Source organism: Bison bison, unplaced genomic scaffold (assembly GCF_000754665.1).
Source record: "Bison bison bison isolate TAMUID 2011002044 unplaced genomic scaffold, Bison_UMD1.0 scf7180017864473, whole genome shotgun sequence".
Classification (NCBI taxonomy): domain Eukaryota; kingdom Metazoa; phylum Chordata; class Mammalia; order Artiodactyla; family Bovidae; genus Bison; species Bison bison.
In genome coordinates, this window is record NW_011495034.1 from 21010461 (window position 1) to 21037968 (window position 27508).

A 27508-nucleotide genomic window follows, 5' to 3' on the forward strand; every position below is an offset into this window, starting at 1 on the left:
ATGTTCCAACTAAAGATCCCACTTGCCACAACGAAGATCGAAGATCCTGTGGGCCGCAATTATGACCCGGGGACACATGCATACCTGTGGCCGATTCATGCTGATGTGTGGCAACAACCGTCACAATATTGTAAAGTACTTATCCTCCAATTAAAATAAATTAATTAATTAAAAAAAAAGACCCAGTGAAGCCAAACAAATAAATAATTTTTTAAGGCCAAATTCCTAAGCATGCCATTCAACGCTCTTCATAAGATCATCCGGTTCCCTCCTTTTCACTGGTTCGCTAGTTCCTAGGTGCCTACCTCTCTCGCTTCCATTTCAGCCCAAAAACAGGTCCCCGAAACACCAGTGACAAGATACTACATTGTTTCTACAGGCATGCCCTAGTGTTCTAGAACTGAGCCCTGTGCCTGCTGCTGGCCTTGCCGAAAATGGGGCCTGTCCCTCCTCTTTACCTGTGAAAATTCTGCTATCAAAAGTCAGTTCACTCTTCAAGGTACAATCAAATGGACACTCCTCTTCCACGAAGCCTCCCCTAGCTTTCTCAATCTGACCCATATGCTCTGGGCACTCCCACAATGCTCTGTTTCTCCCTCTCATTTGACATTCCACATCATGCCTTATTTACATGTATGTCTATTTCCTTAACAAGCATGTAAGCTCCATGAGTATAGCAACTCTTGATTTGCTCCATTGCCTGACACATTAAATCTTTAAAAAGTCAGTATCTGTTTGTTGGATTCAACAGACATCTCACCTGGACTTTGCACCCCTCCAGTGAATGCCAACTGACTACAGAAGTAATCTGTCAAAAGACTTTACAGACTCTACTAGAAGAGGACGGAACAATTAGGGAATGGTAATCTGGGCACCATCCCATGTGAGCTGGTCAAAGCAAGAGGGATACAGGACTCTCAGAGAAGGATGCTAAGTTATCTTAATTTCAGCCCACAGAGTAAACAAATGGATACTCTCTTGGGGGCTTAAAGGTTATCACATTTCTCCCTCATGCTCGAGACATGTTTATAAACACAGAAGGCTATAATAAAACTCACATGAGAAACAAAACTCAACTCCAGCAAGTGTTTACATTCTAATCAGGGTAACAAATCACTTCTCACCAGGAATTCCAAGTCAGTCAGCGTGAGGATTCTTGTACCTGTGCCAAAGATACCCTGGGCTGGAGACCCTCTGGTCCCTTCAAAGCTGAATAGTGACTCTGGGCACTGACACAAGAAGCATAAGAAAGAATGGCCTCTAAGTGACACTGCTGAAACCACTGTCCAGATTCTGCATGGCTCCTAGTGCCAAAATGTTTGGAAATTGCATTTGAAAATACTGCCCTTAATTGTAAATCCAGACATCCCTGGGTAGGGAAGATCCCCTGGAGAACAGATGGCTACCCACTCCAGTATCCTTGCATGGAGAATTCCGTGGACAGAGGAGCCTGGCAGGCCATAATCCATGGGGTCACAAAGAGTCGGCCATGACTGAGTGACTGAGCACACACAGCAGAAAAAAGTGGATACTTCAGGAATAAAAGTTCTCAGATTGGATATGTGGGGAGGGAAAGGGGTAACTCTCAAGGATGACTCCTCTACTTCTTGCATGAAGAGCTGACTGAGCAGTGGTACCATTTCCTGAGTTAGAGAACTCTAGAAGAAGACTGGCTTCCCTGGTGAAGAATCCGCCTGCAATACAGGAGATCTCAGTTCAATTTCTGGGTCAGGAAGATCCCCTGGAGAAGGGATAGGCTACCCACTCCAGTATTCTTAAGCTTCCCTGGTGGCTCAAACAGTAAAGAATCTGCCCGCAATGAAGGAGACCTGGGTTCAATCCCTGGGTTGGGAAGATCCCCTGGAGGAGGGCATGGCAAACCCACTCCAGTATCCTTGCCTGGAGAATCCCCATGGACAGAGAAGCCTGGCAGGCTACAGTCCATGGGATCACAAAGAGTCGGACATGACTGAGCGAATAAGCACAGAGGAGACTAGCTTTGGGGGACTGCCAGCCCCACTGTAGGCAGCTTGAATATAAACTGCATTTCCCGACCTCAACCATTACATGTGCTGTTCCCGCCACGGGAGATGTCAGAATATTCTCTCCCCATTGCCATCGTCACCTGCTGAAATTCTCTCCACTCCATAAGACTCAATTCAGAAGTCCCTGCTGATCAAGAAGACTCCAAAATCCTACCCATTCACATGTGCCCCACCATCTCCCAAGCTTTTACAATTCTGTACATTTGTTGACATCCTCTTCTACCCTGTATACCAATTATAAAGATGGCTGTTTCCCTTCTGAGTCCTCCCCAGAATCTTGGAAATGCAACAGGCACTCAATACATTTGTGTTGTTTTAAAGTGAGGCAACACATTTTTAAAGTTTAAAAATGTTTAAAGTGAGACAATATATTTGACCTGGTTTAAAGTCACCGGGCTTCGCTGCTGGCTCAGCTGGTAAAGAATCTGCCTGCAGTGAGGGAGACCTGGGTTTGATCCCTGGGTCAGGAAGATCCCCTGGAGAAGGAAATGGCAACCCACTCCAGTACTCTTGCCTAGAAAATCCCATGGACAGAGGAGCCTGGTAGGCTACAGTCCATGGATTTGCAGAGTCAGACACAGCTGAGCAACTTCACTTTACTTCAAAGCGAGATAGCATTTCCCATTAATTTGCTCAAACGTCCATGTATTCATCCATTTGATCAAAATGAACTTGTTGAGAGGTCAGATACCTGTTGAACAGTTGTTCTCAGCCCTAAATACATATCAGAATCATTTGTGAGGGTTTTTAAACCTACTGCAACTTGGCCAAACACTGAAATCCACCAAGCACCACAGATTAGACCAATTAAATCAGTATTGCTGGAGCCAACACCCACGTGATACTTTTGAAAATTAATCTTGCATGATTCAAATGTGCAACCAAGATTGAAAGTTATAGCTGTTGAACCCTAGTCCCTGGACATTATGCTCAAGTCCTTAAAAAGCTGCATGGGGTCTCTCATGTACAACCTAAGGTTGAAGACCTTGAAGGCAGAGAAATCACATTCCAGAAAAGGCTGAAAAGATAAAGTTTTGGCAGTTGGTAATGGATCATTATTGAATGTTTTTAAACAAAGGAGTTTGTAAAATGGACTAAACCAAGAAGAAGGGACAGCAGGCCATTCAACAAATATCACAGGGGCTTGATGTCCAGTGGTTAAGACTTGATGTCCAGTATCCAGTGGTTAAGACTCCTCCCTTTCATTGCAGGGGAAAGTGTTAGTTGCTCAGCTGTGTCCGACTCTTTGTGATCCCATGGACTGTAGCCTACCAGTCTCCTTGTCCATGGGATTCTCCAGGCAAGAATACTGGAGTGGGCAGCCATTCCCTTCTCCAGGGGAGCTTCCTGACCCAGGGATCAAACCCACATTTCCTGCATTTCAGGTGGATTTTTTATAGTCTGATCCAGCAGGGAAGACCCCCCATTGCAGGAGGGGTGGGTTCAATCCCTGGTCAGTGAACTAAGATCCTGCATGCCACATAGCATGACCCCCCAAAAATCTTTTACATTAAATTATATTTAATATAATTAAATATATTATATTATATTATATATTCCAGGCAAGAATACTGGAGTGGGGTGCCATTGCCTTCTCCGGTATGAAGCACTATATGTGTAAAAAGGGGCAACTCAGAAAGAGTCTACACTCACAAAGCATGTGAGTCTTCACTTGCACAACAAACAGCTGTGGTCCTATACTGGGCATTGAGAACACAGAAGAGACAAGATAGAGTCCCTGCCCTTGAGATGCTTAAAATTCTAGCACAGGAAACAGATGTATGTATTAGATATCCAATCAGAGAGTGATAAATGCTCTGAGGAAAAATAAAGCAGAGAGAGAAGGGAGAGGAAAGGGCCACTCTGAGGGGACTTCTGAACAGAGACTTGAATGGAAAGCATGGATTCTAGGCAAATGTAACCATAAGATGAAGCTGGGAGTCTACGGGAGCTGGAGGAATGACTTAGGTGAAAGTTGAGGGGGCACTGAATTAGCAGATGGCAGGAGGAATGAAAGAAGAGGACAGGTTCAAAACAATAACGCTGAAAACATGCCAGGCAATGTACGAAACATTACACTTACTACTGTGGACAAATCTCACCATAATCCCAACAGGGCATTACTTTCAGCACACACATTTTACAGAAGTGGAAGCTTGAGGCTCCCCATGTCACTGCCCAGTATCACACACTCTTACTTAATTCAGCCAGGGCTCAGACTTGGCTAGCCTGAGACCTGAAGTTCTTAACCCAAAAGGATCTAACCTTGACTACTTCAAAAGGGATAGGACTCAAATCGACAAGACTTAATGACAGATACTGTGGGTCATGCCATCAACAGTAGAACCTGACTTTACAACACAGCAAGGGATGTGACCCGTCAGGGCCCAGAGTCATAGAGGGGACCCCACCCAACTCCTGAGAATGAGAGTCTATCAACACAGCTTAGGAAGGGGTCAAAGAGGACCTCTCTACTCCTCCTGAGACCTTTTCTCATCCTTGCCTTTACCTGGAAATATAATTCTAACCATTCTCTGATCATCTCAATCCTGCCCAAAGTCTTCCTGCCATAAACTCTTACTTAGAAACGGTGTGTGCGGGGTGAAGGCTTGAACTCACAGTTGCAGAGCCAAGCAGGAAAGGGCCAGAACAGAAGATGAATCATTGTTTAAAGGACCTAATGAAGACTGACAGGTGGAGAAAGAATGAAGGTGAGCAGGAGAGGCCAAGGAGGTTCATCACAGCGGAACACAGCCACCAAAACTCACACCTGAACACAGTCCAGCAGGAACGTAACTTTAAACAGAAAATCAGGCAACAGGCCATGACTCTGGCAGCAAGGAGACCACCCCCTGACCTTTCCCTTCCATTGATGAAAACAGCTACAGCATTGGGTCCTAAGATTCAGCAGGGTAAAGGGCCACCTACTTCCCATATAAAACTCAATCCCACTGCTTATTAATATCACTGGATGTCAGAGGAACGATTCTGATCACCTGGACTGATTCAGCTGACTTGGCAGACAACTCCATGGTGAAAGAACAACTTCCCACAGTTACCAGCCAAAGAAATATGAGTGGTCCTTGCTGGAACCTCTAAATCTGTCAGAATTCTTTGGTCATATCTAACAGAATGGAGCTTCAGCTAAGACTATTATAGTGATTCAGAGAGCAGACTCTGCAACCAGACTGCCTTGGCGAACTGCAAACCCCAGCTCTGTAGCTCAGCACTTCTGTGATCTTAACAAAGTCACTTAATGTCTCTGAGCCTCAGTTTCTTTATACGCAAAACAGTAATCGCTCTTCACCAATCATACTTGCAAAAAGTCGGTTAATATACTGCCACTGGTAAGGACGTGAGGAAAACAGGCATTGCATCACATAAACTCTACATATGAATTGTTGTTGATGTTGTTGTTTAGTCGATAAGTCATGTCTGACTCTTTAGTGACCCCACGGACTGTAGCCTGCCAAGCTCCTCTGTCCATGGGATTTTCCAGGCAAGAATACTGGAGTGGGTTGCCATTTCCCACTTCAGGGGATCTTCTGGGCCCAGGGATCAAACCCACATCTCCTGCGTTGCCAGGTGGATTCTTTACCACTACATATGAATACATACATATAAATATACATACATACACACACATAGAAACTCTATGACAAACTCTATCTATGGAGGGCAATTTGACCATCTCTCTTAAAACTGAAAATACACATATTCTTTGATCCAACAATTTTACTCCTAGGTATTACCATAGACGTTATATGTAAAAATCTTATGTACAGGGATACCTTATTTTATTGCACTTTGCCTTATTGCACTTTGCAGATATTACTGTTTTTTACAAACTGAGGGGATCAAAGTAATGACAATATTGCAGAAGCTTGAGTCTGAAGATCAAACTCACAGGGAGCTGTTAATCACTCAAGAATTAACACCTCATGCCTTGGAAGTAATCAAACTAGTCACTAGAAAATAATAACATCACACAAAGAGAAAAAGTGAATGCCTAGCAGAAATCTATAAATAAAAGGTGGGAGAGACTAGAATGAACAGCCACCATTTACATTCCGAACAGTGACTCAGTCTTTCAAGTGGTGTGACTGACATGCCAAAGTGCAATGGCAAATACGAGACAGCGTGGAGTGCTCAATCACTAACCTGGAGCTATTAGCTGAAGAATGGGGAGATATGCGTGGGAAAGAAAATGCTCTTTTTCAGCCGTGGAAATGATAGATGACCATACCCGCTGTCCTGAATCAAATCAAATAACTCATGAATGACACTCTTGGCTGTGTTTCAAAATATTTCTGTGCAAATACTTAGGTCCTCAAGACTGTCGCCTCTGTAAGAGGCGGTGAAGATGTCATTTCCTCCGGATCCCAATTCCAATATCAGAAAGAAAGAGATAGGAAGGGAGGGAGGAAGAAGGAAGGAAAGCAGGAAGGAGAAGAAAAGCAAAGAGAAAAAGAGTTCACTGGTTCACTCAAGAGAAAACCTTTGACCAAAAGTCCAAAATTATTAGGCTTGTATTCAATTTTTAAAAACTGAAGTATAGCTAATTTACAATGTTGTGTCAGTTTCAAGGGTAGCAAAGTGGTTCAGATATATACATACTATTTATGTATATATGTGTATATATATATTCCTTTTCAGATTCTTTTCTAATATAGGTTCTTACAAGATATTGAGTATAGTTCCCAGTACTATACCCCAGGCTCGATACTCATTTTTGAGGCAAAATAATAATAATAATAATAAAAGACCTTGGTTGGAAAAATGCCTCATTTGCAATTCTTTTGAAAATGTAGTGTTGTTTGTTTGCTGTACTCAGGATGAAAATAGTGCAAACAATACAATCTTGACTTGTTTCCCAAGGAAAATCTTCACAAATGCAAGACAATAAGGCAGTTTCATTTTATTTTCCACTGTGCACGTGTGGCACTTGGCTGCCCATGCCTTTGATAGGAAAGCCAGTTATGAAGGGGTGAGAGTGCTGTGCCTTACAGAGAAATGGTTAGAAAAAGAAGGCCCCTGTGTATCTTCTCATCTCACTACTGGACTTCCCCAAAGCGTGCTCCATCCAGTCTTTCCAAATCTGTGAGCAGAGCTTGCGTTCTCCTGCAACAGTGTCTCCGGCTTCAGCCATCCTTGAATAGAGTCCACTCAGATCCAGCTATGAAAATCCTCCTCTGTGGTCCCAAAAACCTCTCTCAGAACCCACCTTTCTCCTTTGTTTTCCCACTCTCTGAATTACCTACTGCCTCATGCCTTATCAGTGTGGGAGACACAAGCCCTCATTTTTTGAATAACTTCACAATACCTACATAAGCTGGAGCAGATGAACGATTAAATGACTCGGGTCAAGGAAAAAAATACACTTCTACTCTTTTGAGTCTTCAAATTTATCATTATTGTCCAATTTTCTAAGGTATCTTTCATAAGACTATCTCATCATGGAGTCATAGAAACTAAAATGCAAAGGGGCGAAGATTCTGAATTTTCAGAATTTAAAGACAGAAACTAAATGTCCTCACACACTGCTGCTTTTATGAAAATTTCCTATTCAATTGCCAGGTTTTTTTTTTTTTAAGACAACTCAATAAAAAGGTCAGGTTCTTTCAGGGCTCTTACTTGCCTTCAAAAATATAATCAAGGCTATTCCCATCAAGACAGAAAACAACACTGCTTAATTAACTAAACTAATAAGCCAGATTCTTCCTCCCAATAAAGAAAAAAAGAAAAAATTAAAAGACAGGTCTTGACCTAGAGATTACCATACTAAGTGTAGTTAAGTCAGACAGAGAAAGACAAATAACCATATATTGCTTATATGCAGAATCTAAAAAAAAAAAAAGATTCAAGTGAATTTACACACAAAGCAGAGACAGATCCACATACACCTGAGACCATCACGTTGTTAATCAACTATACTCTAACATAAAATTAAAAGTCTAAAAAGAAGAAATAGACCCACAGACATAGAAAACAAATTTACAGTTATGAAAGGGGAAGGAGGGGTGAGAGGGATAAATTGGGAGTTTGGGATCAACATATACACTCTACTATATATAAAATAGGTAACCAACAAGGACCCTACTATAGCACAGGGAACTATACTCAATACTTTGTAATAACCTATAAGGGAAAAGAATCTAAAAGAGAATATACATATATATGTGTGTGTTTGTATTTATGAATTTCTGTCCGACTCTTTGTGACCCCATGGACAGTAACCCACTAGGCTCCTCTGTCCCTGGAATTCTTCAGACAAGAATACTGGAGTGGGTTGGCATTCCCTTCTCCAGGGGATCTTTCCCACCCAGGGATTGAACCCAGGTCTCCTGCACTGTAGGCAGATTCTTTACCAACTGAGCCACCAGGGAATTCGTATATATATATATATATGTGTGTGTGTGTGTGTGTGTGTGTGTGTGTGTACACACACATATATATATAACTGAATATATAACTCTCACTTGGGAAATTAGTCATAAAAAGTCCAAGCTTTGTTGGGAAACACATTTACTTTTATGACAATTGTACTTTATTAAGTTTTTGCTATACACCTGAAGCTAACGAACGCAACACTGTCAATCAACTATACTTCAATTAAAACAAAATTTTTTTTTAAAAAGACAAGTTTTGAGAACCCCAGGAGGCCACCTTGTGCTGTGCATGCCTGCCTAAGTGGACACCATCTATATTTATTCTGTCTCAGGATGACAATGAGATGGTGCACTCCAGAAGAACCAGTTTTCAGAAGACCTGGGTATCGGCAGCAAACATCTTCCTCAGTAAAGGCAGGGGAGGAGGGGGAAGGAGAGGGGAAGCTTCAGCCCCCAGTGGTATTCACCCCAACATCCTCTGTAAGGCTTAGATTCCCCACGAGGAGCCATGTCAGCCTCACGGATTCAGCCATGCCAGTTCTGCTGCTTAGAAAATTATGACCAAACTCCTCCCTTTGTTCTGGCAACTGGCTTCTTGTAAGAAAGCAGTCAGCCTTTAAAGTTTCCCAGTCCAAAGGTCTCTCCTGGTTTGTATTCCTCCCATCTCCACCCCTCCACACACACCACTACCCCTGGCCACCCCCACCCCTACTCCCACCCCCCAGAAAAAGCTCAATCCCATCACAAGGCAAGTTTCTTGGTTCCAAGCTGTACTAGGTCTCAAGGACTCCTGGAGAGGAGAAAAAACTGGTCAACTGAACATTCTTTCCTGGGATCCATCTGAAGTGCAGACAAGCAGCAAAGATGAATATTAATATGCCTTCCATCATCAAAAGCTATTGCATACCCAAAGGATGATAAATATTTTAATCAGTGTTCGGCTTGTCTAGCGGAAGTCAGTTTACTCCTCAGAGACTTCCCTAGTTTTGTGCCCCAAACCTGTCCAGTCCACGGTCTTCTCCCTCTCTCACTTGGGAAATTAGTCATAAAAAGTCCAAGCTTTGTTGGGAAACACGTTTACTTTTATGACAATTGTACTTTATTAAGTTTTTCAAGAAGAGGAAAATCTAAAATGTGAAGGATGCCAACAAATGAGGCAAAAAGCCCCCCATGATTTTAAGTTTTTGCAGCACTGCTACTCAGGGAAACTTAATAACCTACTTATGTCTCTCTCTTTTTTTTTTAAAGAGTTTTCATATTCGCATAAGTTGTTTGCCAGGGATTGCTCCATCTTCACAGTGCAAATGCCAAAGGCATAAAACAGAATGTTCTGGTGCATCATCTGTGCTCTTGATACTGTTATTATTTTTTAATTTTCAAGATGTTTGGGGGGTACTGCTGAGAGGGTTGTGTTGGCTTAAAAATAAAACTAACCCCTAAATATCCCCGTGGATCAGGACCAAACATTTGAGGAAAACGTACAGAGTTAAAAAGAATGCATCATGACCATATGTAAGATTGATAGCTAGTGGGACGTTGCTGTATAACACAGGGAGCTCAGCCTGCTGCTCTGTGAGGACCTAGAGAGGTAAGTGGGGTGGGAGGTGGGAGGGAGGTTCAAGAAGGAGGGAACATATGTGTACCTATGGCTGATTCATGCTGATGTATGACAGAAAGCAACAAAATATTGTAAAGCAACTATACTCCAATTAAAACTAAATTTTTGAAAAAGCAGAAGCAATATTGTAGCAAATTCAATAAAGACTTTAAAAATGGGAATAAAAAGAAAAGAATGCATTGAAGGTTGTGCCATTGAGCCTGAAAGTGAGGAAGTGGCAGGGCTGGAAAAATGACCCAACATGAATTAATTTCCTTTAATATTACTATTTTGGGGGGCTGAACCCAGGCTTCCAGTGGAAGCCTGGAATCCTAACCACTGAACCACCATGAGCCAGAGTCATGTCCAACTCACCAATAGGACACTGGGTAACTAACACTTCACTTCACTTCAGTACGTATGTGTTAATCCCAAACTCCTAATTTGCTTTAACAAGTTAAGTGTTGAGTATCTACCAGGCTGGATGAAGCACAAGCTGGAATCAAGATTGCCGGGAGAAATATCAATAACCTCAGATATGCAGATGACACCACTCTTATGGCAGAAAGCGAAGAGGAGCTAAAGAGCCTCTTGATGAAGGTGAAATAGGAGACTAAAAAAGCTGGCTTAAAACTCAGCATTCAAAAAACCAAGATGGGCATGCAGCCCCATCACCTTATGGCAAATAGATGGGAAACAATGGAAATAGTGACAGACTATTTTCTTGGGCTCCAAAATCATTGCAGATGGTGACTGCAGCCATGAAATTAAAAGACGCTTGCTCCTTGGAAGAAAAGCTATGACTAACCTAGACAGCATCATTAAAAAGCAGAGACATTACTTTACCAACAAAGGTCCGTCTAGTCAAGGCAATGGTTTTTCCAGTGGTCATGTATGGATGTGAGAGTTGGACTATAAAGAAAGCTGAGCACCAAAGAATTGATGCTTTTGAACTGTGGTGTTGGAGAAGACTCTTGAGAATCCCTTGGACTGCAAGGAGATCCAACCAGTCAATCCCACAGGAAATCAGTCTTGAATATTCATTGGAAGGACTGATACTGAAGCTGAACCTCCAATACTTTGGCCACCTGATGCGAAGAACTGATTCATTGGAAAAGACCCTGCTGGAAAAGACTGAAGGCAGGAGGAGAAGTGGATGACAGGAGATGGAGATGGTTGGATGCCATCACCGACTCAATGAACATGCTTTTTAGCAAGCTCCAGGAATTGGTGATGGACAGGGAAGCCTGGTGTGCTGCAGTCCATGGGGTCGCAGAGTCGGACATGATTGAACAACTGAACAACAGCAACCTACAAAGTATGGGGCACAGTTTAAGAGCTGGGGAAATAATAGTGAATGAAACAAAGTTCCTGCCCTTATGAGATTATAAGTAGAGGCAGACTATAAACACGTACATGGTATCACAGCAGGCAGGGGAGAGCAGGAGGAGGAAAACAGAACAGCGCTATACTCTCTCTACAGCTAGAGAGCTCGGTCAGAGGAAACTCTCCCAGAGGAGGGACTGGAGCAGAGAGACAGAAAGGAAATGAGGGAGTGAGTCAGGCAAATAACGGAGGGAAGAATGTCCCAGACACAGGCAACAGCAAATCAAACGCCCTGAGGCAGGAGGAAACTGGGCATGTTCTAAAGATGGTAAAGAAGGGAGACTTCCCTGGTGGTCCGGTGGTTATGAATCCGCCTTGCAATGCAGGTGACGTGGTTCACCCCCTGATCGGGGAACTAAGATCTCACATGCTGCGGAGCAAGTAAGCCCGTACCCTGCAACTACAGAACCCATGCGTTACAACTAGAGTCCACATGCCATGGCCAAAGATCCCACGTGCTACAACTGAGACCCAATACAGCCCAATAAAGGAATCTTTTTTAAAAAGCCCATTCTGTTTGTGTGTGTGTGTTTTTGTAAAGAAGGCTAGTGGAGGAGGGGGAGGGGAGAAAGACTATGCTGGGGAGAGAAGGTGGCGGTGGGAACAGATAGATCCTAGAGGGCGTTAGGCCCCTCAGAAGGAAGTTGGATTTCTTTTCTTTTTTTAAAATATCCTTTTCCATTATAGTTTCTCGTTAAAAGTTCCCTGTGCTGTATAGTAAAGTAAAGTTGCTCAGTCGTGTCCGACTCTTTGCGACCCCATGGACTGTAGCCTACCAGGCTCCTCTGTCCATGGGATTTTCCAGGCAAGAGTACTGGAGTGGGGTGCCATTTTGTTATTGATCCTGTATCTAAAAGCTTACATTTGCTAATCCCAGCCTCCCACTCCATCCCTCCCCTAACCCCATCCCCCTGGGCAACCACGAGTCTGTTCTCTATGAGTGTGTTTCTGTTCTGCAGATAGGTTCACCTGTCATACCTGCGATCCCACATATGAGTGATAGCATATGGTTTTGTCTTTCTGACTTACTTCACTTGCTGCAACATGGACGCAACTAGAGATGATCACACTGAGGGAAACTGGGCTTCTGGACAGGATGGTGAGATGGGGACCAGGGAGTGAAATGACTTGACACATTTGAAAGGAACAGTCTGACAGGGGTGAACATAAGTGGTAAAAACGGGGAGGTTATTTATACCAAGGTGGTAACAGAGAGAGTGGTGAAGAGTGGTCAGATCATGACTCTATTTTGAAAACAGAGCTAACTGGCTTCATTGATAGATCAAGAGATAAACCAAGAAAATTCCAAGGTTTCTGACGGGGCAGTGAGGAGTGCAAATTATTGACCTGTGCAAGGAAGGCTGGGGAAGTTATGGGAATCAAGAGTTTGCTTCTTGAGTTGTTAAGTTTGAGATACTTATTACTATATGGCTGAAGAGGGTACTCTCTTCTCAACTACTGTTCATGTGCCCCAAGATACGAGACCTCAGTACCAACAAAACACTAAGTTATTGCTGGTGCTGGCATATTCCACAACTTTCATTCGTTAAAAATAATTCACTGGTGACTGCATGAAAAGTTTATGACATTAAATAAAATACAAGCCCTCTTAATCCCCCAACATCTGTTAAAGAGGATCTGATGCATAATTTTGGTCAATTTCATAATTGTTCATTTAAATTAATAACATTGAAGTTAGAGGGATATATATATTATCAAGCACCTGTTCCAGGTGTTTATAACCAGGGCAGGTATGTCTTACACACTGAAAATTAATTTTGCAGATGGCTAGGAGACTCCAGATTTTTATGTGAAGGCTAATTTTGTCCATCAATCAAAACCAAGTTGGAGATTATCTGAGATTTTTCCCCACATCAAGGAAAAATTTACAAATAGGACTGTCACAGGTGGTTCCAGATGGGCTGAGATCATGCAAGGAGATACAAAAAAAGATGATCCTAATTTATGTGTTAGGGAAAAGATGGTGTTAAAAATATAGCTAGCCAGTGGGAATTTTTGCAGCATGATGCAGGAAACCCAAAGCTGGTGCTCTAAGACTACCTAGAGGGGTGGGATGGGGAGGAAGGTGGGAGGGAGGTTCAAGAGGGGGCGGACATGTGTATGCCTATGGCTGATTCATATTGATGAATGGCAGAAACCAACACGAGGTTGTGGAGTACTGCTGTCCTCCAATCAAAAATAAAATACAATTTTAAAAATATATTGTCATTAAAAAAATGAAAATGATCAGAGATACTTTCAGGAAGACTGGAAAGGCTACCTCAGTTTTCTTTAGTCTTTTTTTTTTTTCAAAAAGGTCATCCTTTGCAGACGTTGACAAGAAGAGAGCAGGATGATGGTTATGTTACCCTTAATGCAGGAAAAAGTCAACTTAATATGTTCCCAGAGCTCTCTAGTAAGTCAGATCTTGACACCTGGAGCACATTTGTCCAGAGAGACATTTTTGCAAAGTCTGGGAAGATTCCTGGCCCCGCCTCCCAAAGTATCTAGCCCACAGTCAAGAAGAAACATTACCAGAGTAGCCTTGAGCTCCAAACCACTATGCGTAGCTTTAGCTCCAGGACTGATCCCAGTTCTGGAGGAAGGGAAATGGGCAATGGGCGTGGGGGATGGGGGCAATGCTGACACTAAGGAGGCTGAGTCAAACGATCTCTAAGTAAGGAATCTGCAGTGGCCACCTGTTCACACTTCTAAAATCACTCCTGGTGACGCCTTCTGCATGTTCAGTGTTTTATACTTTACTCTTTCATTTGATCATCAAAACAGTTTTTTTTCAGAAGAGAACAGTTTTAAGAACCATTCAGTAACCAACCTGGGAAATAAGATCCTAAGATCTTGATCATATCCCCAACAGTTGGCATATTTATCCTTTAGAAATCTTGCTTCCCTTGCAAAACTGTAGGTCTGTTGTTTTAAAAAAAAAAAATCATTTCATTCTATCAGACTGAGCTTTTCTAGACTATGTCAAAGATATTTATAAAAAGATAAATGACAGCCTAGAGCTGAATTTAATGTCCCACTCCCTACCCCCGCACCAAGAAACCAGAGGAAGTATACAATTTGTTTTATTCTCTATCTTTTCTAGGAAAAATGGAAATTCCCACCAGCCCAATCTGGCACGAAGGTTTCTGAATTTACATCTGAAATGCTAAGATGGTCTGCTAGTCAAAGCAATCCAAAATAAATTCTAGCAGCCTAGGCTCCCATAGTTCCCTGGGGAAAACGAGCAGGCGCTTCACACCTTTGTATAAATCTGAATTTCAGCGTAGTGAAAATCATATATAACAATAGAATTTGTTTACTTGAAAAATACACAGAATGTATGCGAAATGTGTATGTGTGTGAGTGTATGTGTGTGAGTGCGTGTGTTTATTAACACACGCTAACAAAATTTAGCTAAAGCCTATGAAATCAGGCTCAAATATTAGAAAGCTTGGCTGTTTATTCTGTGTTTTTCTCACACAGAGTTACAAGAGATGGCAAGGCTTTTTCACTTGGAATTTCCCAGCTCCTGTCACTTTGTCTCACCATCTTCAACATTTTTAGTCGTGCTCTCATTGTGTGCAGAGCGGCAGTACTGGAACAATCCTCTTAACAATTCCTGGAATGTAACAGGGACATTCTAGTCCTTGGTACCAATAAAGCTCAACTCTCATACAGCTCACGGAAGGGTTAAAAACAGAAAGTCCTACCCACTGGTTTGCTCTGATGTTTCTGGAGATATTGTCACTGGATGTATCCTCAGTAGAATTCTATTCAACACCTCTGTCTTTAAGTACAAAGCTGTAGGCTGTAGCAGCTTTAAGAAACATAAGTATCCCTTTTTTCTGCTGCACAGTATCTGTGTGTGAAATTCTCTAAAGGGGTTTAAGTATTTACCCTGAACACTATCAGACGGTTTCTAAAATTTTCCTTATCCAGTTGCAAAAACACTTCAAAGAGAATCATAAACAGAGTCCTTTGTGCTTTCCATGCACATTCTGCTTCTAAGGCTTAAGCCTGAATTCTCTTGGAATTGGAAATTTCTTTCCAAATAGACAGAATTCACAACACTTTTTTTTTTCTTAATTCATGATTAAGTCTGTAGCAACAAAGGAAAAAAATTAGAAAAATCTGAGAGACACCCAGAAGGCAATCAAAGGAATCCATACCTGTTCGAAATTCATTGCTAAATTATCCATACAATTTTCCCCCAGATATTTTACTTTTAATATAACAATACAGAGGTGTGGAAGTGGGGGAGGAGGTGGGGGAGGGAGGCAAATGGAAAGAACCAACCTTCAGGGAAGACATTTAAGGTAACAAAAAGAATGTGAACCCAGGATTTTAAGCCACTATAGCCAAAAAAGTGGCTTTTTTCTTTTCTCCAAATTTCTAAAGCTAAACATAGACTATCCCCAGAGCTCAGAGTCTGCACGCGTAATTTGAATTGTTGTGTGCTTGCGACTGTCTGCGTGCCTCCAACCTGTGCTTCTTCTGACTTACTCAGCACTGGACCAAAAGGGGAAAAGGAATTTAAATTTTCATTTAAAACCACTAGACATTTCACACCAGATTCTAAATTACTATAATACGCTTTGCTTCTACATCAGAAATGCTAATTCTGAAAAACAGAAGGCAGGATTAATAACCATTATTAATTTAGCAAATATATTAAATAAATAATTAATAATATAAACAATAAATAGATAATTTAGCAAATATATTAAATTAATAAAATTAATATTATTAATTTAGCAAATATAATTTAGTATATGCACTAACACTAAAGGCAAGAGATATGTAAATATATATATATACACGCACACATATAAGTTAATGACTTCACCATTCATAAGACAAAAAAGATCAATATTTATATTTATATCATTTTCTTCCTCACACCCTTATAAATTGTTAATCCTGGAAGCTTAAAATGAACTTAGCTAACTGAACTATAATATGATGGCAAACAGCAGTATAGCCAGGATATATTTCAGGATGTGAAAAAGCAGCCTTGTTCCTTTATTCAGTTACAAAGAATTTAATCTAAAGCACTGTGATGATAGCTTCATTAATCTCTCCAAAAACAAACAAACTGGCCCTGGCTCCATCATTCCCCACCTCTGTGTAACCTACACTACGGAGGGCTTAGCTAGACAGCAGCGATCAGGCTCCGCACTCGGAGCCTTCTCAGATGATTTACACGGGCCAGAATGACAAGCTAAAACGCATGACTCATCTTGAAATTAAACTATTACAACTGACTTGTAAAGGACAACTTTCACATTCTTAAGTACCTTTCTCTCTTAAAACTTTAACAACAAAAAACGGGTAACAGTCTGAAATAAAACACCTACTCATTTTCCACGTCTCCCTGCTCTCCCGTGCCAAATGTTAACATAAATGGGTAGAATTAAATGTAGCCGATAGCTTACCTAACATAATTATATGTTGTGTTTTACACTGTTTCAAAACGGATACATTAAAATAATCCAGCCTTGGCTCCAATCCACTAAAGTCAATAAAGGTTATTAAGGCCAACTGCCATATAAATGCACGGCTATCCCAGGGTGAGGAACTGTCAAGACAGGAAATGCAATTCAAAACACTGAAAATGATCAGGATCTACCCTTCTCCTCTAGAAAAACAAAAAAAAACTTTAAAAGCCATAAAGGAAGGAGGAGGAAATTTCTCTCCACTACAAAAATCATCTGTATTCTGAAAATGTTTACTCTGGAAACTCTCCTAGAATATTCTATTGGGTTATATACCAAATTGAGCTCTTTTTTTTTTTTTTCTTAAGGTCAAAAGGCAAGGAATAAATGTCATCAATTTAGAGGACATCACACCTAGCATTCTTTTCTATATCTCAGTGAACTTGATAGTGTTAAAACATTTTTTATAGGTAAAATAAATGTCAGTTTTGCAGAGTGCGATACCAGACCCTATGAGACAAATGGCCTATCCGCTGAATCTCTGGCTGCAGTAAGACTTCCTCACCTCACAGGAGAGTTGAGCTTTTCATATTTTTTTTTTACCCAGAAAGCAAAGCCTGTGCACTTTCTTTCAAATGGTAACTCTCTCTTATCCTGAAGAGTCTCCCTATAACGTGCTAATCTCAGGTGTGGAGTGGTGGGCTAGTTTAAAAAATAAAATAAAATACAAATATTTGAATAGTGTTAGAGTGTCATCATACCTTCCTGAAGAGCAGAATTGAGAGGAACGACTAGGCTAAGTTCCTGGATTATAAGAAAGGGTTCTGGTGCTTTGGGGCTTAATGGCTCATAAGTTCATGCGGTAATATTCAGGGGAAATGTGATATTTTATCAGAATGTCATTCAAATATAAGGTTTAACATTTACATCACAAGAGCATGCCCAGAGAAGAACTATCCTCAGGGGGAAAAAAAAAATGGCAAGAATAAACAGTGTGATTAAAAAAAAGGTGCTTACTGGAACAGGGGATGGGCAATGGAGGCTAGGGGAGTCTTAGAGATAGCTGACTAAACTTTTTAAAATATGTGACTGGTTATGACATGTAAAGCAATTACCATTAATGGAAGAAATGTGATTTCAAAGCTCATTTTCCGTTCTTCTTTTAGATCCTACCTGAGACTATACCTTCCAACCACAAAGGGGGAAAAAAAAAAAGAACACAAAGACAGAGAAGAGTTACAACACAAGTCTCTTCCCCAGTACGAGGGCTGTCAAAGGTTGCTTTAATCACAAGCAAAAGGTGAAAAGTAATGTACATATTGCCTGAGGTTTTTTTGTTTTATTTTCTTGTCAAAGGAGATCGATGCTATGTTGCACAACAGAAAGAGTGCATTAATTAGAGAAATCTTTCCACAACACATACGCAACAAATGCAGAAAACCATAATGATAAAGAAGAAGCATTTGTCTAAAAGGATCATCATTTTGAGTCGCGTATTCCCTGGAAGCCAAGTGAGTGCATTCAGAAAGGCTGTTTGGATTAGTCTAATTCTATAGAATCCAAATGTGCACCAAACACTGCACTTTTTATGTTAAATTGCTGTTGAATTTGTTAACCCACAACTGATTTCCTGTGTTATGGAATCTTGGAGATTACAGCTAACTTGAAGCAACAGGGATAATTCTGGACAGTTAATGGTACATTTGTCTGCATTTTCTTGAAAGGCTTAGTTAGCATGCGGGGGCCTCAAACTGGTAGCTCAACATTGCCCCCTACTGCTCACAAATGAAAACATCGGAGGCAGACTGGTACAAAGTAGGAATGTGACCAGCCAGTGCCAGTTCCATCCCCACACAACTATCGGTTGGCACGGCACTACCAGTCACAGGATCAGAGATTTTTCCAATGATCATTCTCGTCTCTTCCAATAGCAAAAGTACATTGTTATGAATTTGTTAAAAGTCATTACAAAAAGGCTTGAAGCAATGCTTAAATTTAATTTAGAAGTGTCATTCCTTTTATCTTGGCCCAAACCTTCACTCTGCTGATAACCATCATCCTTAGACTTGCTGAGACACAGAGCCCATTGATTTCACTCAGAACACTCAGTAACACCACACCAACTGCAAGGAAACTGGCTCTGGCCAATTCCCAAGACTGTTCTTCTTTTTAGTACTTTTACACAAGAGTTATGAAGAACAGATAGTTTATCTAATGTGCTAGCACCACCAAATTAAACATATATATATATATATATATATATATAACTAAATAGTTAAAGTGAATTCGTAATGAACATCACTGGTAAGCTCACAAAACCAAAGATTCCACTTAAAAAAAAAAAAGAAGCCCTTGAACAAAAGCAATTCAAAAATGTATTTTTAAAACACTGCAAGTGAGTTTCTTTCTTATTTCACCAATTCTAATTGTTTAATTGTTACAGTTTGCCAACTCTAATTCAAAGAACTGTTAAATTACAGTCCCAAAGTCAAACCTATACCTTAAGATCAAGGTTCAGCAAGTAAAGAAGTTCTAACTCGTACATGCCTGCTAAGTCGCTTCAGTCATATCCGACTCTGTGACCCCATGGACTGTAGCCCGCCAGGCTCCTCTGTCCATGGGGATTCTCCAGGCAAGAATACTGGAGTGGGTTACCATGCCCCTCTCCAGAAGATCTTCCCAACCCAGGGATCGAACCCACGTCTCCAGCGGCTCCTGACTTGCAGGTGGATTCTTTACCGTGAGCCACCAGGGAAGTTTCTAATTCATGTAGATAAATAGATAAAACCAGAATTACACAGTGAAAAAGAAATTCTCTCAAAATAAACCTGCCTTTATATATACATCCCAGGAAAAACTGGAGCATACTCTGCACAGCCTAATTTTAGGAAGAGAACTAGCAGGAAATTTCAGCACAAAATTTTCATCACCTCCAATCCAGTTGCACAATGCTCCATTTTGAACTGATTCATGTCTTTGGAGAAATCAATTTTTGTGATACTTTTAGTACACTAAAAGGATTACAACATTCCTTCCCCTAAACATACATCCATGAAAAGGTGTGGTTTAGAGATTTAAGGAAAAGGCTGGATGGCCGGGACTTCTGGATTCTGATTCGGACTTTCAAACTGGGGTGCCAATCATGGTTGTGACTTGGTATTTTCATTATTATAAAATAGGGATTAGCAAGAACTACCCATTTCTCAAATTGGTTCACTGTTTCTAGCACATCTCATAAAGTCTGCACAGCAGTACTCTCTCAAGAGTTTAGCAGGCTTTTATCACTTTTCCACTACATTCCAAACTTGATGATCTGGAGGTAGAACAGTGAGGTGGTGCAGGGCATGACCCTAGAACCAGTCTTCCTGAGTTCTAACTCCAGTTCCCCGACTTAGCTGTATGACCTTGAAGAAGTTAGGGAAACCTTTTGTGCTTCAGTCTCCTTGGGCTTCCCTGGTGGCTCAGAGGGCACAGAATCCGCCTGCAATGCAGGGGACCGCAGTTCGATCCCTGGGAAGATCTGCTGGAGAAGGGATAGGATACCCAGGCCAGTATCCTTGCCTGGAGAATCACCACGGACAGAGGAATCTGTGGGGTTGCAAAGAGTCGGACACGACTAAGTGACTAACACACAATACAACAAAAAACTCTCTGTGTAAAATGGGAGAAAAATACCTACTTTATGAAATTATCATAGAAATTAAATTATACATGTAATATTTAGAATAGTGTATGGAACTTAGTAAGTATCATGTGTGTGCATGCATGCTCAGTCGCTTTAGTCGTGTCCAACTCTCTGTGACCCCATGGACTGTAGCCTGCTAGGCTCTTCTGTCCATGGAATTTTCCAGGCAATAACATTGGAGTGGGTTGCCATGTCCTCCTCCAGGGGATCTTCTCAACCCAGGGATCAAACCCATATCTCCTGCCTTGGTGGGTGGATTCTTTACCACTGAGTCACCTGGGAAGCCCTTTTGGCATTATTACTACTATTTAAATTTAGACTTAACCCAAATGGCCTCAACATACCTTCCAGTGAGAGTTCCTACGACACATGCCCTGAATTCCATGCTCTGGTCACACTGTACTTCCCCTCTGGTGATCTTGTTCTTACAGTGACCGGAACCTAACACTTCTCTCAGAATGTCTTATGCAACCAACCCTCCTTCTCCCCACCCAAGGTCCCCAAAAGCCACATCTGTTCTTCACAACTGTCCCAGCTCCAATGCTCTGAATTTAATACTTCTGCCTCTGGATAGTGATTTTTTTTCCTTTAAATCTCCATTACAGGATTTCATTTGAGTTAATGTAACACCTGGCTATATTCACGCTTCTCCCCTTGTTAAACCGAATGCAGTGGTTAAGGGCACAAGCTCCAGAGCCAGGCAGCCTGGGATTCAATCTCCCTCTGCCACTTACTCCATGACCTTGGGCGAGGCACTTCATTTCTCTAGGCCTTGGTTTTCACATCTATAAATAAACAGTTTCTGCACCTCACCAGACTGTCATAAGAACTTTAACAGTTTAACTTTAAAAGTTAATATAGGGAACACTCTTAGAATAGTGCCTGGTGCCTATAAAAATGCAGATGAAGTTTAGGAATTATTGCTGCATGGTTCTCATGGTCACTTCCCGACATATGTCTAACATGGTGCCTTGCACATAGGAAAAATGAGAAGTGAAAGTCACTCAGTTTCATGTCTGACTCTCTTTGACCCTATGGACTACACAGTCCATGGAATTCTCCAGGCCAGAATACTGGAGTGAGTAGCCTTTCCCTTCTCCAAAGGGATCTTCCCAACCCAGGGATTGAACCCAGGTCTCCTGCATGGCAGGCAGATTCTTTACCAACTGAGCTATCAGCGAAGCCCTGCATGTAGGAAGTGCTCAGTAAAGGTTCACTGCACTGAACTCAGCTTGTGCTGATCAAATCTTGGCTGTTCCCATTACCTTACAAAGAGTAAGTAGAGTGGATTTACAATGTTGTGTTAGTTTCAGGCGCCGACCAAAGCCACATATACCAAAGCATATATATATATATATACACACACATATATAAACTTATTCTTTTTCAGATTCTTTTCCATTATAGGTTATTACAAAATACTGAGTAGAGCCCCCTTTGCTATACAATAGATCTTTTCTGATTATCTATTTTATATATAGTAGTGTGTATGTGTCAATCCTAATGTCCCAATTTATCCCTCCTTGCCTCCCTTTCCCCTCTGGTAACCATAAATTGGTTTTCCATGTCTGTGAGTCAACTTCTGTTTTGAAGATAATTTCATTTGCATCATTATTTTGGATTCCACGTATAAGCTATATCATATGATGTTTGTCTTTCTCTTGCATTTACCCAGGCCAAGGAGGCAGCCAAGGACTGACAGAGCACAACATCCCAAGAAATCCACTCCTGGATACTTACCAACCACTCCATCTTTCTCCACATCTCTTCCAGCTGACTCATGGGCTGACACCACCAGTCAGTGCACTTTTTGTATCGACTGCCTTGAAACCAAAACTGTCTCAGCCATTCAAACTCGACCTGGGGATCATAAAGACAAGACCGTGGTTATAATGTCCCCATGATGGACAATCAAGGACAATGAACTTCGTCATTCAATTCTCCTCCAGTAACTTCACAGCCATAGGGTGAGAAAAAGAGGAAAACTCAGCCTAACCAGTTCCCAATATAACTCAAAGTCTCTGGAGCCTTTTCACAAAGTCAAGGAGGAAGTAGACATAGAGCTTAGTGAGACAACCCAGGTCAGGCTGGGGAGGGGGTTTTCAGTCACCGTTCATCACTCAGACAAGAGGAAGCTATCGGTCAATCACAACAAATCCTGAGATCCTAAAGCACATGACAGCCTGCGCTGTGTAGGGTGGGAAAGGCAAAATCAAACAAAATATGTTTTCATTAAACATCTTTATTAAAGATTAGTACTGTAAGAAGATCAAACCAGTCAATCCTACAGGAAATCAACCCTGAATATTCATTGGAAGGACTGAAGCTGAAGCTCCAATACTTTGGCCACCTGATGTGAAGAGCTGAGTCACTGGAAAGACCCTCATGCTGAGAAAGATTGAAAGGAGAAGAGGGCGGCAGAAGATGACATCGTTAGAAGGCTCAATGGACATGAATCTGAGCAAACTCTGGGAGACGGTGAAGGACAGGGAAGCTTGGCGCGCTGTAGTCCATGGGGTTGCAAAGAGTGAGACACGACTTAGTGACTGAAAAACAACAACAAAAAGAGCAAAACACAGACACATATCAGGAGGTACCAATTTTAAGTATTTTTAGATCTAAAATAAACAAAGAATTTACCCATGGGCCAGGAGGAGCTGGCAGGAAGGTGTTCATGTAACTGAACAATATAATTACGGAGGGACACATTACACCTACAGAGCCATTCAAATTGTCACTTTCAATTCAGTCAGGGCAAATGACAATAGGTAAAAAGCACAGTAAAGCCACTAACCATTTCTCTTCCTTCCTAAGAACCTACTACGGTAAACTTCAAATATTTCTCTCCCGAGCACCCTTTTACTCTAGCCAAATCCCATGATTCATCTGGTAACCCACTGCCTTTCCCGGTCTCAGTCCACGTGGTCTGGGTAGCGCTCTACTAATACCGGGAGTGGAACATGCAACCCTATCTGAGCCCATCAGCCCACCATACTTCTCCAGCCACAGAAATGGGCTTGGGGGAGACAGGTATATGATCAATCAGAGTTAAGACTGTCAGAAGATTCAGGAAAAGGATTCTGCAACCATTTTGCAGAATGGGAAGAATGGAGGCAACGCAGTAGGAAGCAGCTACAAGATGAACAGATTAAAAAACCAGGTCCTAGTCAGATCAGCTGACTCTTGATCAAGTTATTCCTGAAGCCCCTTTGGCTTAAACCATTTCAGGTTGAGTTTTCCACTTCCTGCACTGAAATAATTCCAACATATGTAGGTGAGAGACTAACTTAAGCTTTAAAAGAATAAGAAGTTGTTTCCTATGTATTTTCTATCACTTATCTTCAACTTGAAAAGCAAATTTTACCATCAAAAGTACAACTTCATTCATCCCAAAGCTCTTTTTACTTCTGCTGTCTAAAGAAATGTAGAGCTTTCACAGCTTAATATTGGTTAAGGTTGGCTTAACTAAGGTAATCATGTTCCTTATACAGGCACAGAGTTATAATAGTCTTCACCTGTTACCACAAAGAATTTTTTGTTTGTTTATCCATGCTGAACTTTCATGCAAACAAAAGCAACTTGTGAAGATTTAACAATGGTGAAAATCACTCAAATAACTAACCTGAGAACACCAAGTCATATGAAAGGGTTTTAGTTTACACTAACTAAATGTTTGTTTGATATGTAGAACCGATTTCAGTTAAAGCTGTTTAAACAGGGAAAAAAGGGAATGTAGACAATATTCAGACAATAGCTGCTAAACCTTATCTGTGGTATTAAAAGACAGTGGTTAACGGGGGTAAACTTAACTGCTTTGAAAGGAAAATGAATACAAGTGTAGTTCAACTTCTCTGAAAATACAGGTTTAACAACATTATTTATTACAAGGGAAAAAAAAAAAAGAGTTCTTTTTAGATTTCACATGAAATTTGTTGACATTACAGGAACAGCCTGTCAACAAAGCATCAAGCCTCTATGTTAGGGAGAGTTGAAAGGGTTTTGCTTTTAATTTTTTTATAATCTTTGGGCTGGTTACTTCCATTATGAGAACAAAACATACAAGCCTTGGCAACCATGATATCCCAGGAAACAAAATAATTATCGTTTGTAATTAGTTCATTCAGCCTATAAAGGTACAATAGAGTCTGGATTTCAGTAAATGAAAGCTCAAAAGAGTGGAGAATACTTGGAAACTCTGCTATAGGACAAGGAAGCAAAGAAAGACCCTGTCCACTTTAATAAATAATGATGTTCACTTCCTCTTTAGATGCCCCAACTATCTTTTGAAGCAGACAGTGTCATGGTTAAGAATAAAGTCTCTGGAGTCAGTTCTAGGCTCTACTCCTGAACAGCTCTGTCGTCTGTAAAATAAAGATAATTACATAATCACCACATAGTTTTATGGTGAGGATTAAGTGGGTTAATAATGAATAGCCAAACATGCCAGACACTTGGGAGATACGAAGAATACAGGCCAAAGGGGACCACAAGGCCCAGCAGTCCTTGTCCTCAAGAATCTCACGATCTTATGAAATTTTTGAGCAAGAAAAGTTTTAACAACCATGTCAATTCATGCTCACCCCCTGTTCCACTGAGGCCGGTCCAGGAAAGTTCAACCCCTGAAACTTATACCCAACAGAGTTTTTTTTCAGGGGTGGAAGTCCTGCCCATGAGATACAATCTTTGTGGGCATGAAACCCACTGGCATGCATTTTAATCAACTCCGTAACCTGGCTTTTTCACTTTGACATTGTGGGCAAAAACTATTACAGGATATTCATCAAATGCTGCCCTCTCCAGTTCTAACATTGCCAAGATAAGCAGTTGGCACTTTCCTTAAAATTAATTAAGAAAGCAAAAAATATTTCCAGCTGCCTGATTCAGTTTGAGTTACCAAAATAAAAGCAGTCGTCCACCCTTCTACCCCAAAGTCTGCTGATGAGGAAGGAAAGAGGCAGGGCAGATGCTGCACAAAACCAAAGAAAGGGTCAGGACTCAGAATAGAGCACAAATCCTACTACTTCAAGGCTGAAAAGAATCAGTATCACCGTACTGGCTGACTGACAATGGTCTAGCCATGACTAGAGGAGGCTCTTCAACCCTTCTCCAGGGGGTAGTCCCTCCCGCCAGGCTCTCAGCTTCTCTTGAGGTACTGTCATTGTTCATGATGCTTTTAAACCACACTCCCAGGTCTCAGACATGCACTTAATGGAAATTCACTATGATCTGATCTTTGGCGTAATGGCAATACAATGATACGTAATACCGACAGTGTTGGAAGGAACGCTGACAAGTCTAGAGAACGTGCAGGATCTTGAAGGGCCTTCTGAATCGTCAGAGAAAAATGAACACATGTTTCCAACAGTGTTAGTTACGGAGCTGTGACCCAGAGAATCACCTCTTGGAACCTTTCTAATTCACCTGCACCTGACTGCTCTGTGGGATAGTCAAAAGAGAGGTCAATCAAGAAAAGCTTTCTCCTAGAAATGTTTAGAAAAATCTGAAGGTGAAGCACAAACAGAAGCCATCTGCCGACCTGAACCATAGTCACTGGGAACTTAGGCAATGGGGAGCAAAGCTTATAAGATTCCCAAATCACATTTCTGAGTCACTACATCACTGTACAGTTGGAAACCATTTGCATCACTCTTACAGGTAAGCAAACATCACCTACTTCTGCCAAGTTAGTTTCAATCCTTGGTTTGATCCCAGGTCAGCTTATGCATGAGGGGTGGGAACTTGCCCACAGGGGTAAATGTCTCACTGTAATAAATAAAATAAGTGTTTTCAAGCAGAAAGATATTAGAACGATATTAATATCTAATATTAGGTATTAGAACAGGGAGAGATGCTAAGGTCCAATCTACAAAGAGTTAATCCATGAAAGCCTTTTACCAGGAGTTCTAAGGAAGATGCAGGTCTGATCAGGACAAAATGAGAACCAAATGATGACATCAAATAGTAATGGGTTGGCCAAAAAGTTCATTTGACCAACATATTATGTTCATAACATCTTATGTTCATAACATCTTATGGAAAAACCTGAATGAAGTTTTTGGCCATGGAAAAACTTGAACAAACTTTTTGGCCAACCCAATACATTCTCCTAGAGGAAATTTACTAAATGACAAGAATGAATTCCACATTTGATAATTTTTAAGAAGGAAAAGACTATTATATAAACACAGAGGAAAGTTCTATTAAACTTGACCAAAAATATGTTTAAGCATCTTAAATTGGAAAAACAATATATCCTTCAGGTACGGAGTTCCAACCTCCAAAGTCCCCAAATTGCTTAGTTAGAAACTATCTAAAACAAGGAAAATCAACCACAGTTAAACCTGCACAGCCCAAAAGTCTGCAGACATAAAACCAAGGGCTTCATCCTATAATTAGTCCAGCAAAGGCCTTTGAGAGAGAGGAAAGCACACAGTGAGAAGTGTGGAAAGGGTTCTGGGCACTCCTGCTCTCATTCACACAACAGAACGCAGAAGAGTGTGAGCATGCCAACTCGCAGGGCGAAAGAAGAGCATCTGATGATGTGCCCTGACATATGGAATTCATTCTGAAAGCAAGGACATGACCTTGAAGAATCAAAGACTGGGGGACTAGAGAAGACTGGTAAACATGCTACTTAGATTTAAGACCTCCCCATTCAAGCCGAGGCTAGCCTCAAGGGGCTAACATTTCTGATACATCTCTGCCCCATCCCCACCCCACTAACATATACAATGTCAAAAGCAGCCAGCCACTTTCTGAAGCACATGGGTTCAGATTACAGTATTTTCCCTCTGGTTAGATAAACAGTGTGATTTTACAGACAACCCCCACCCATCACAGGGTAACAAAACATCACGATGTAACAAAACATCGCAGTCAGTCACAGAAGACCAGAAAGGATGGAAAAGAGCCCACATACGTGTTAAAGAACACATCCACCCCGGTGCATCGCTAGCAGGCTAGCGATC

At 41.2% G+C, this 27508-nt stretch overlaps 1 protein-coding gene across 1 annotated transcript in view; it reads right to left on the reverse strand.

Annotated features, from left to right (window-relative positions):
* FTO (fat mass and obesity associated) overlaps positions 1 to 27508 on the reverse strand; it is a 425927-nt gene that overhangs the window by 218057 nt on the left and 180362 nt on the right. Inside the window, exon 7 of the mRNA XM_010861935.1 lies at positions 22281 to 22400. Coding sequence (XP_010860237.1) covers positions 22281 to 22400 — 120 coding nt within the window. The remainder of the gene's footprint in view (positions 1 to 22280; positions 22401 to 27508) is intronic.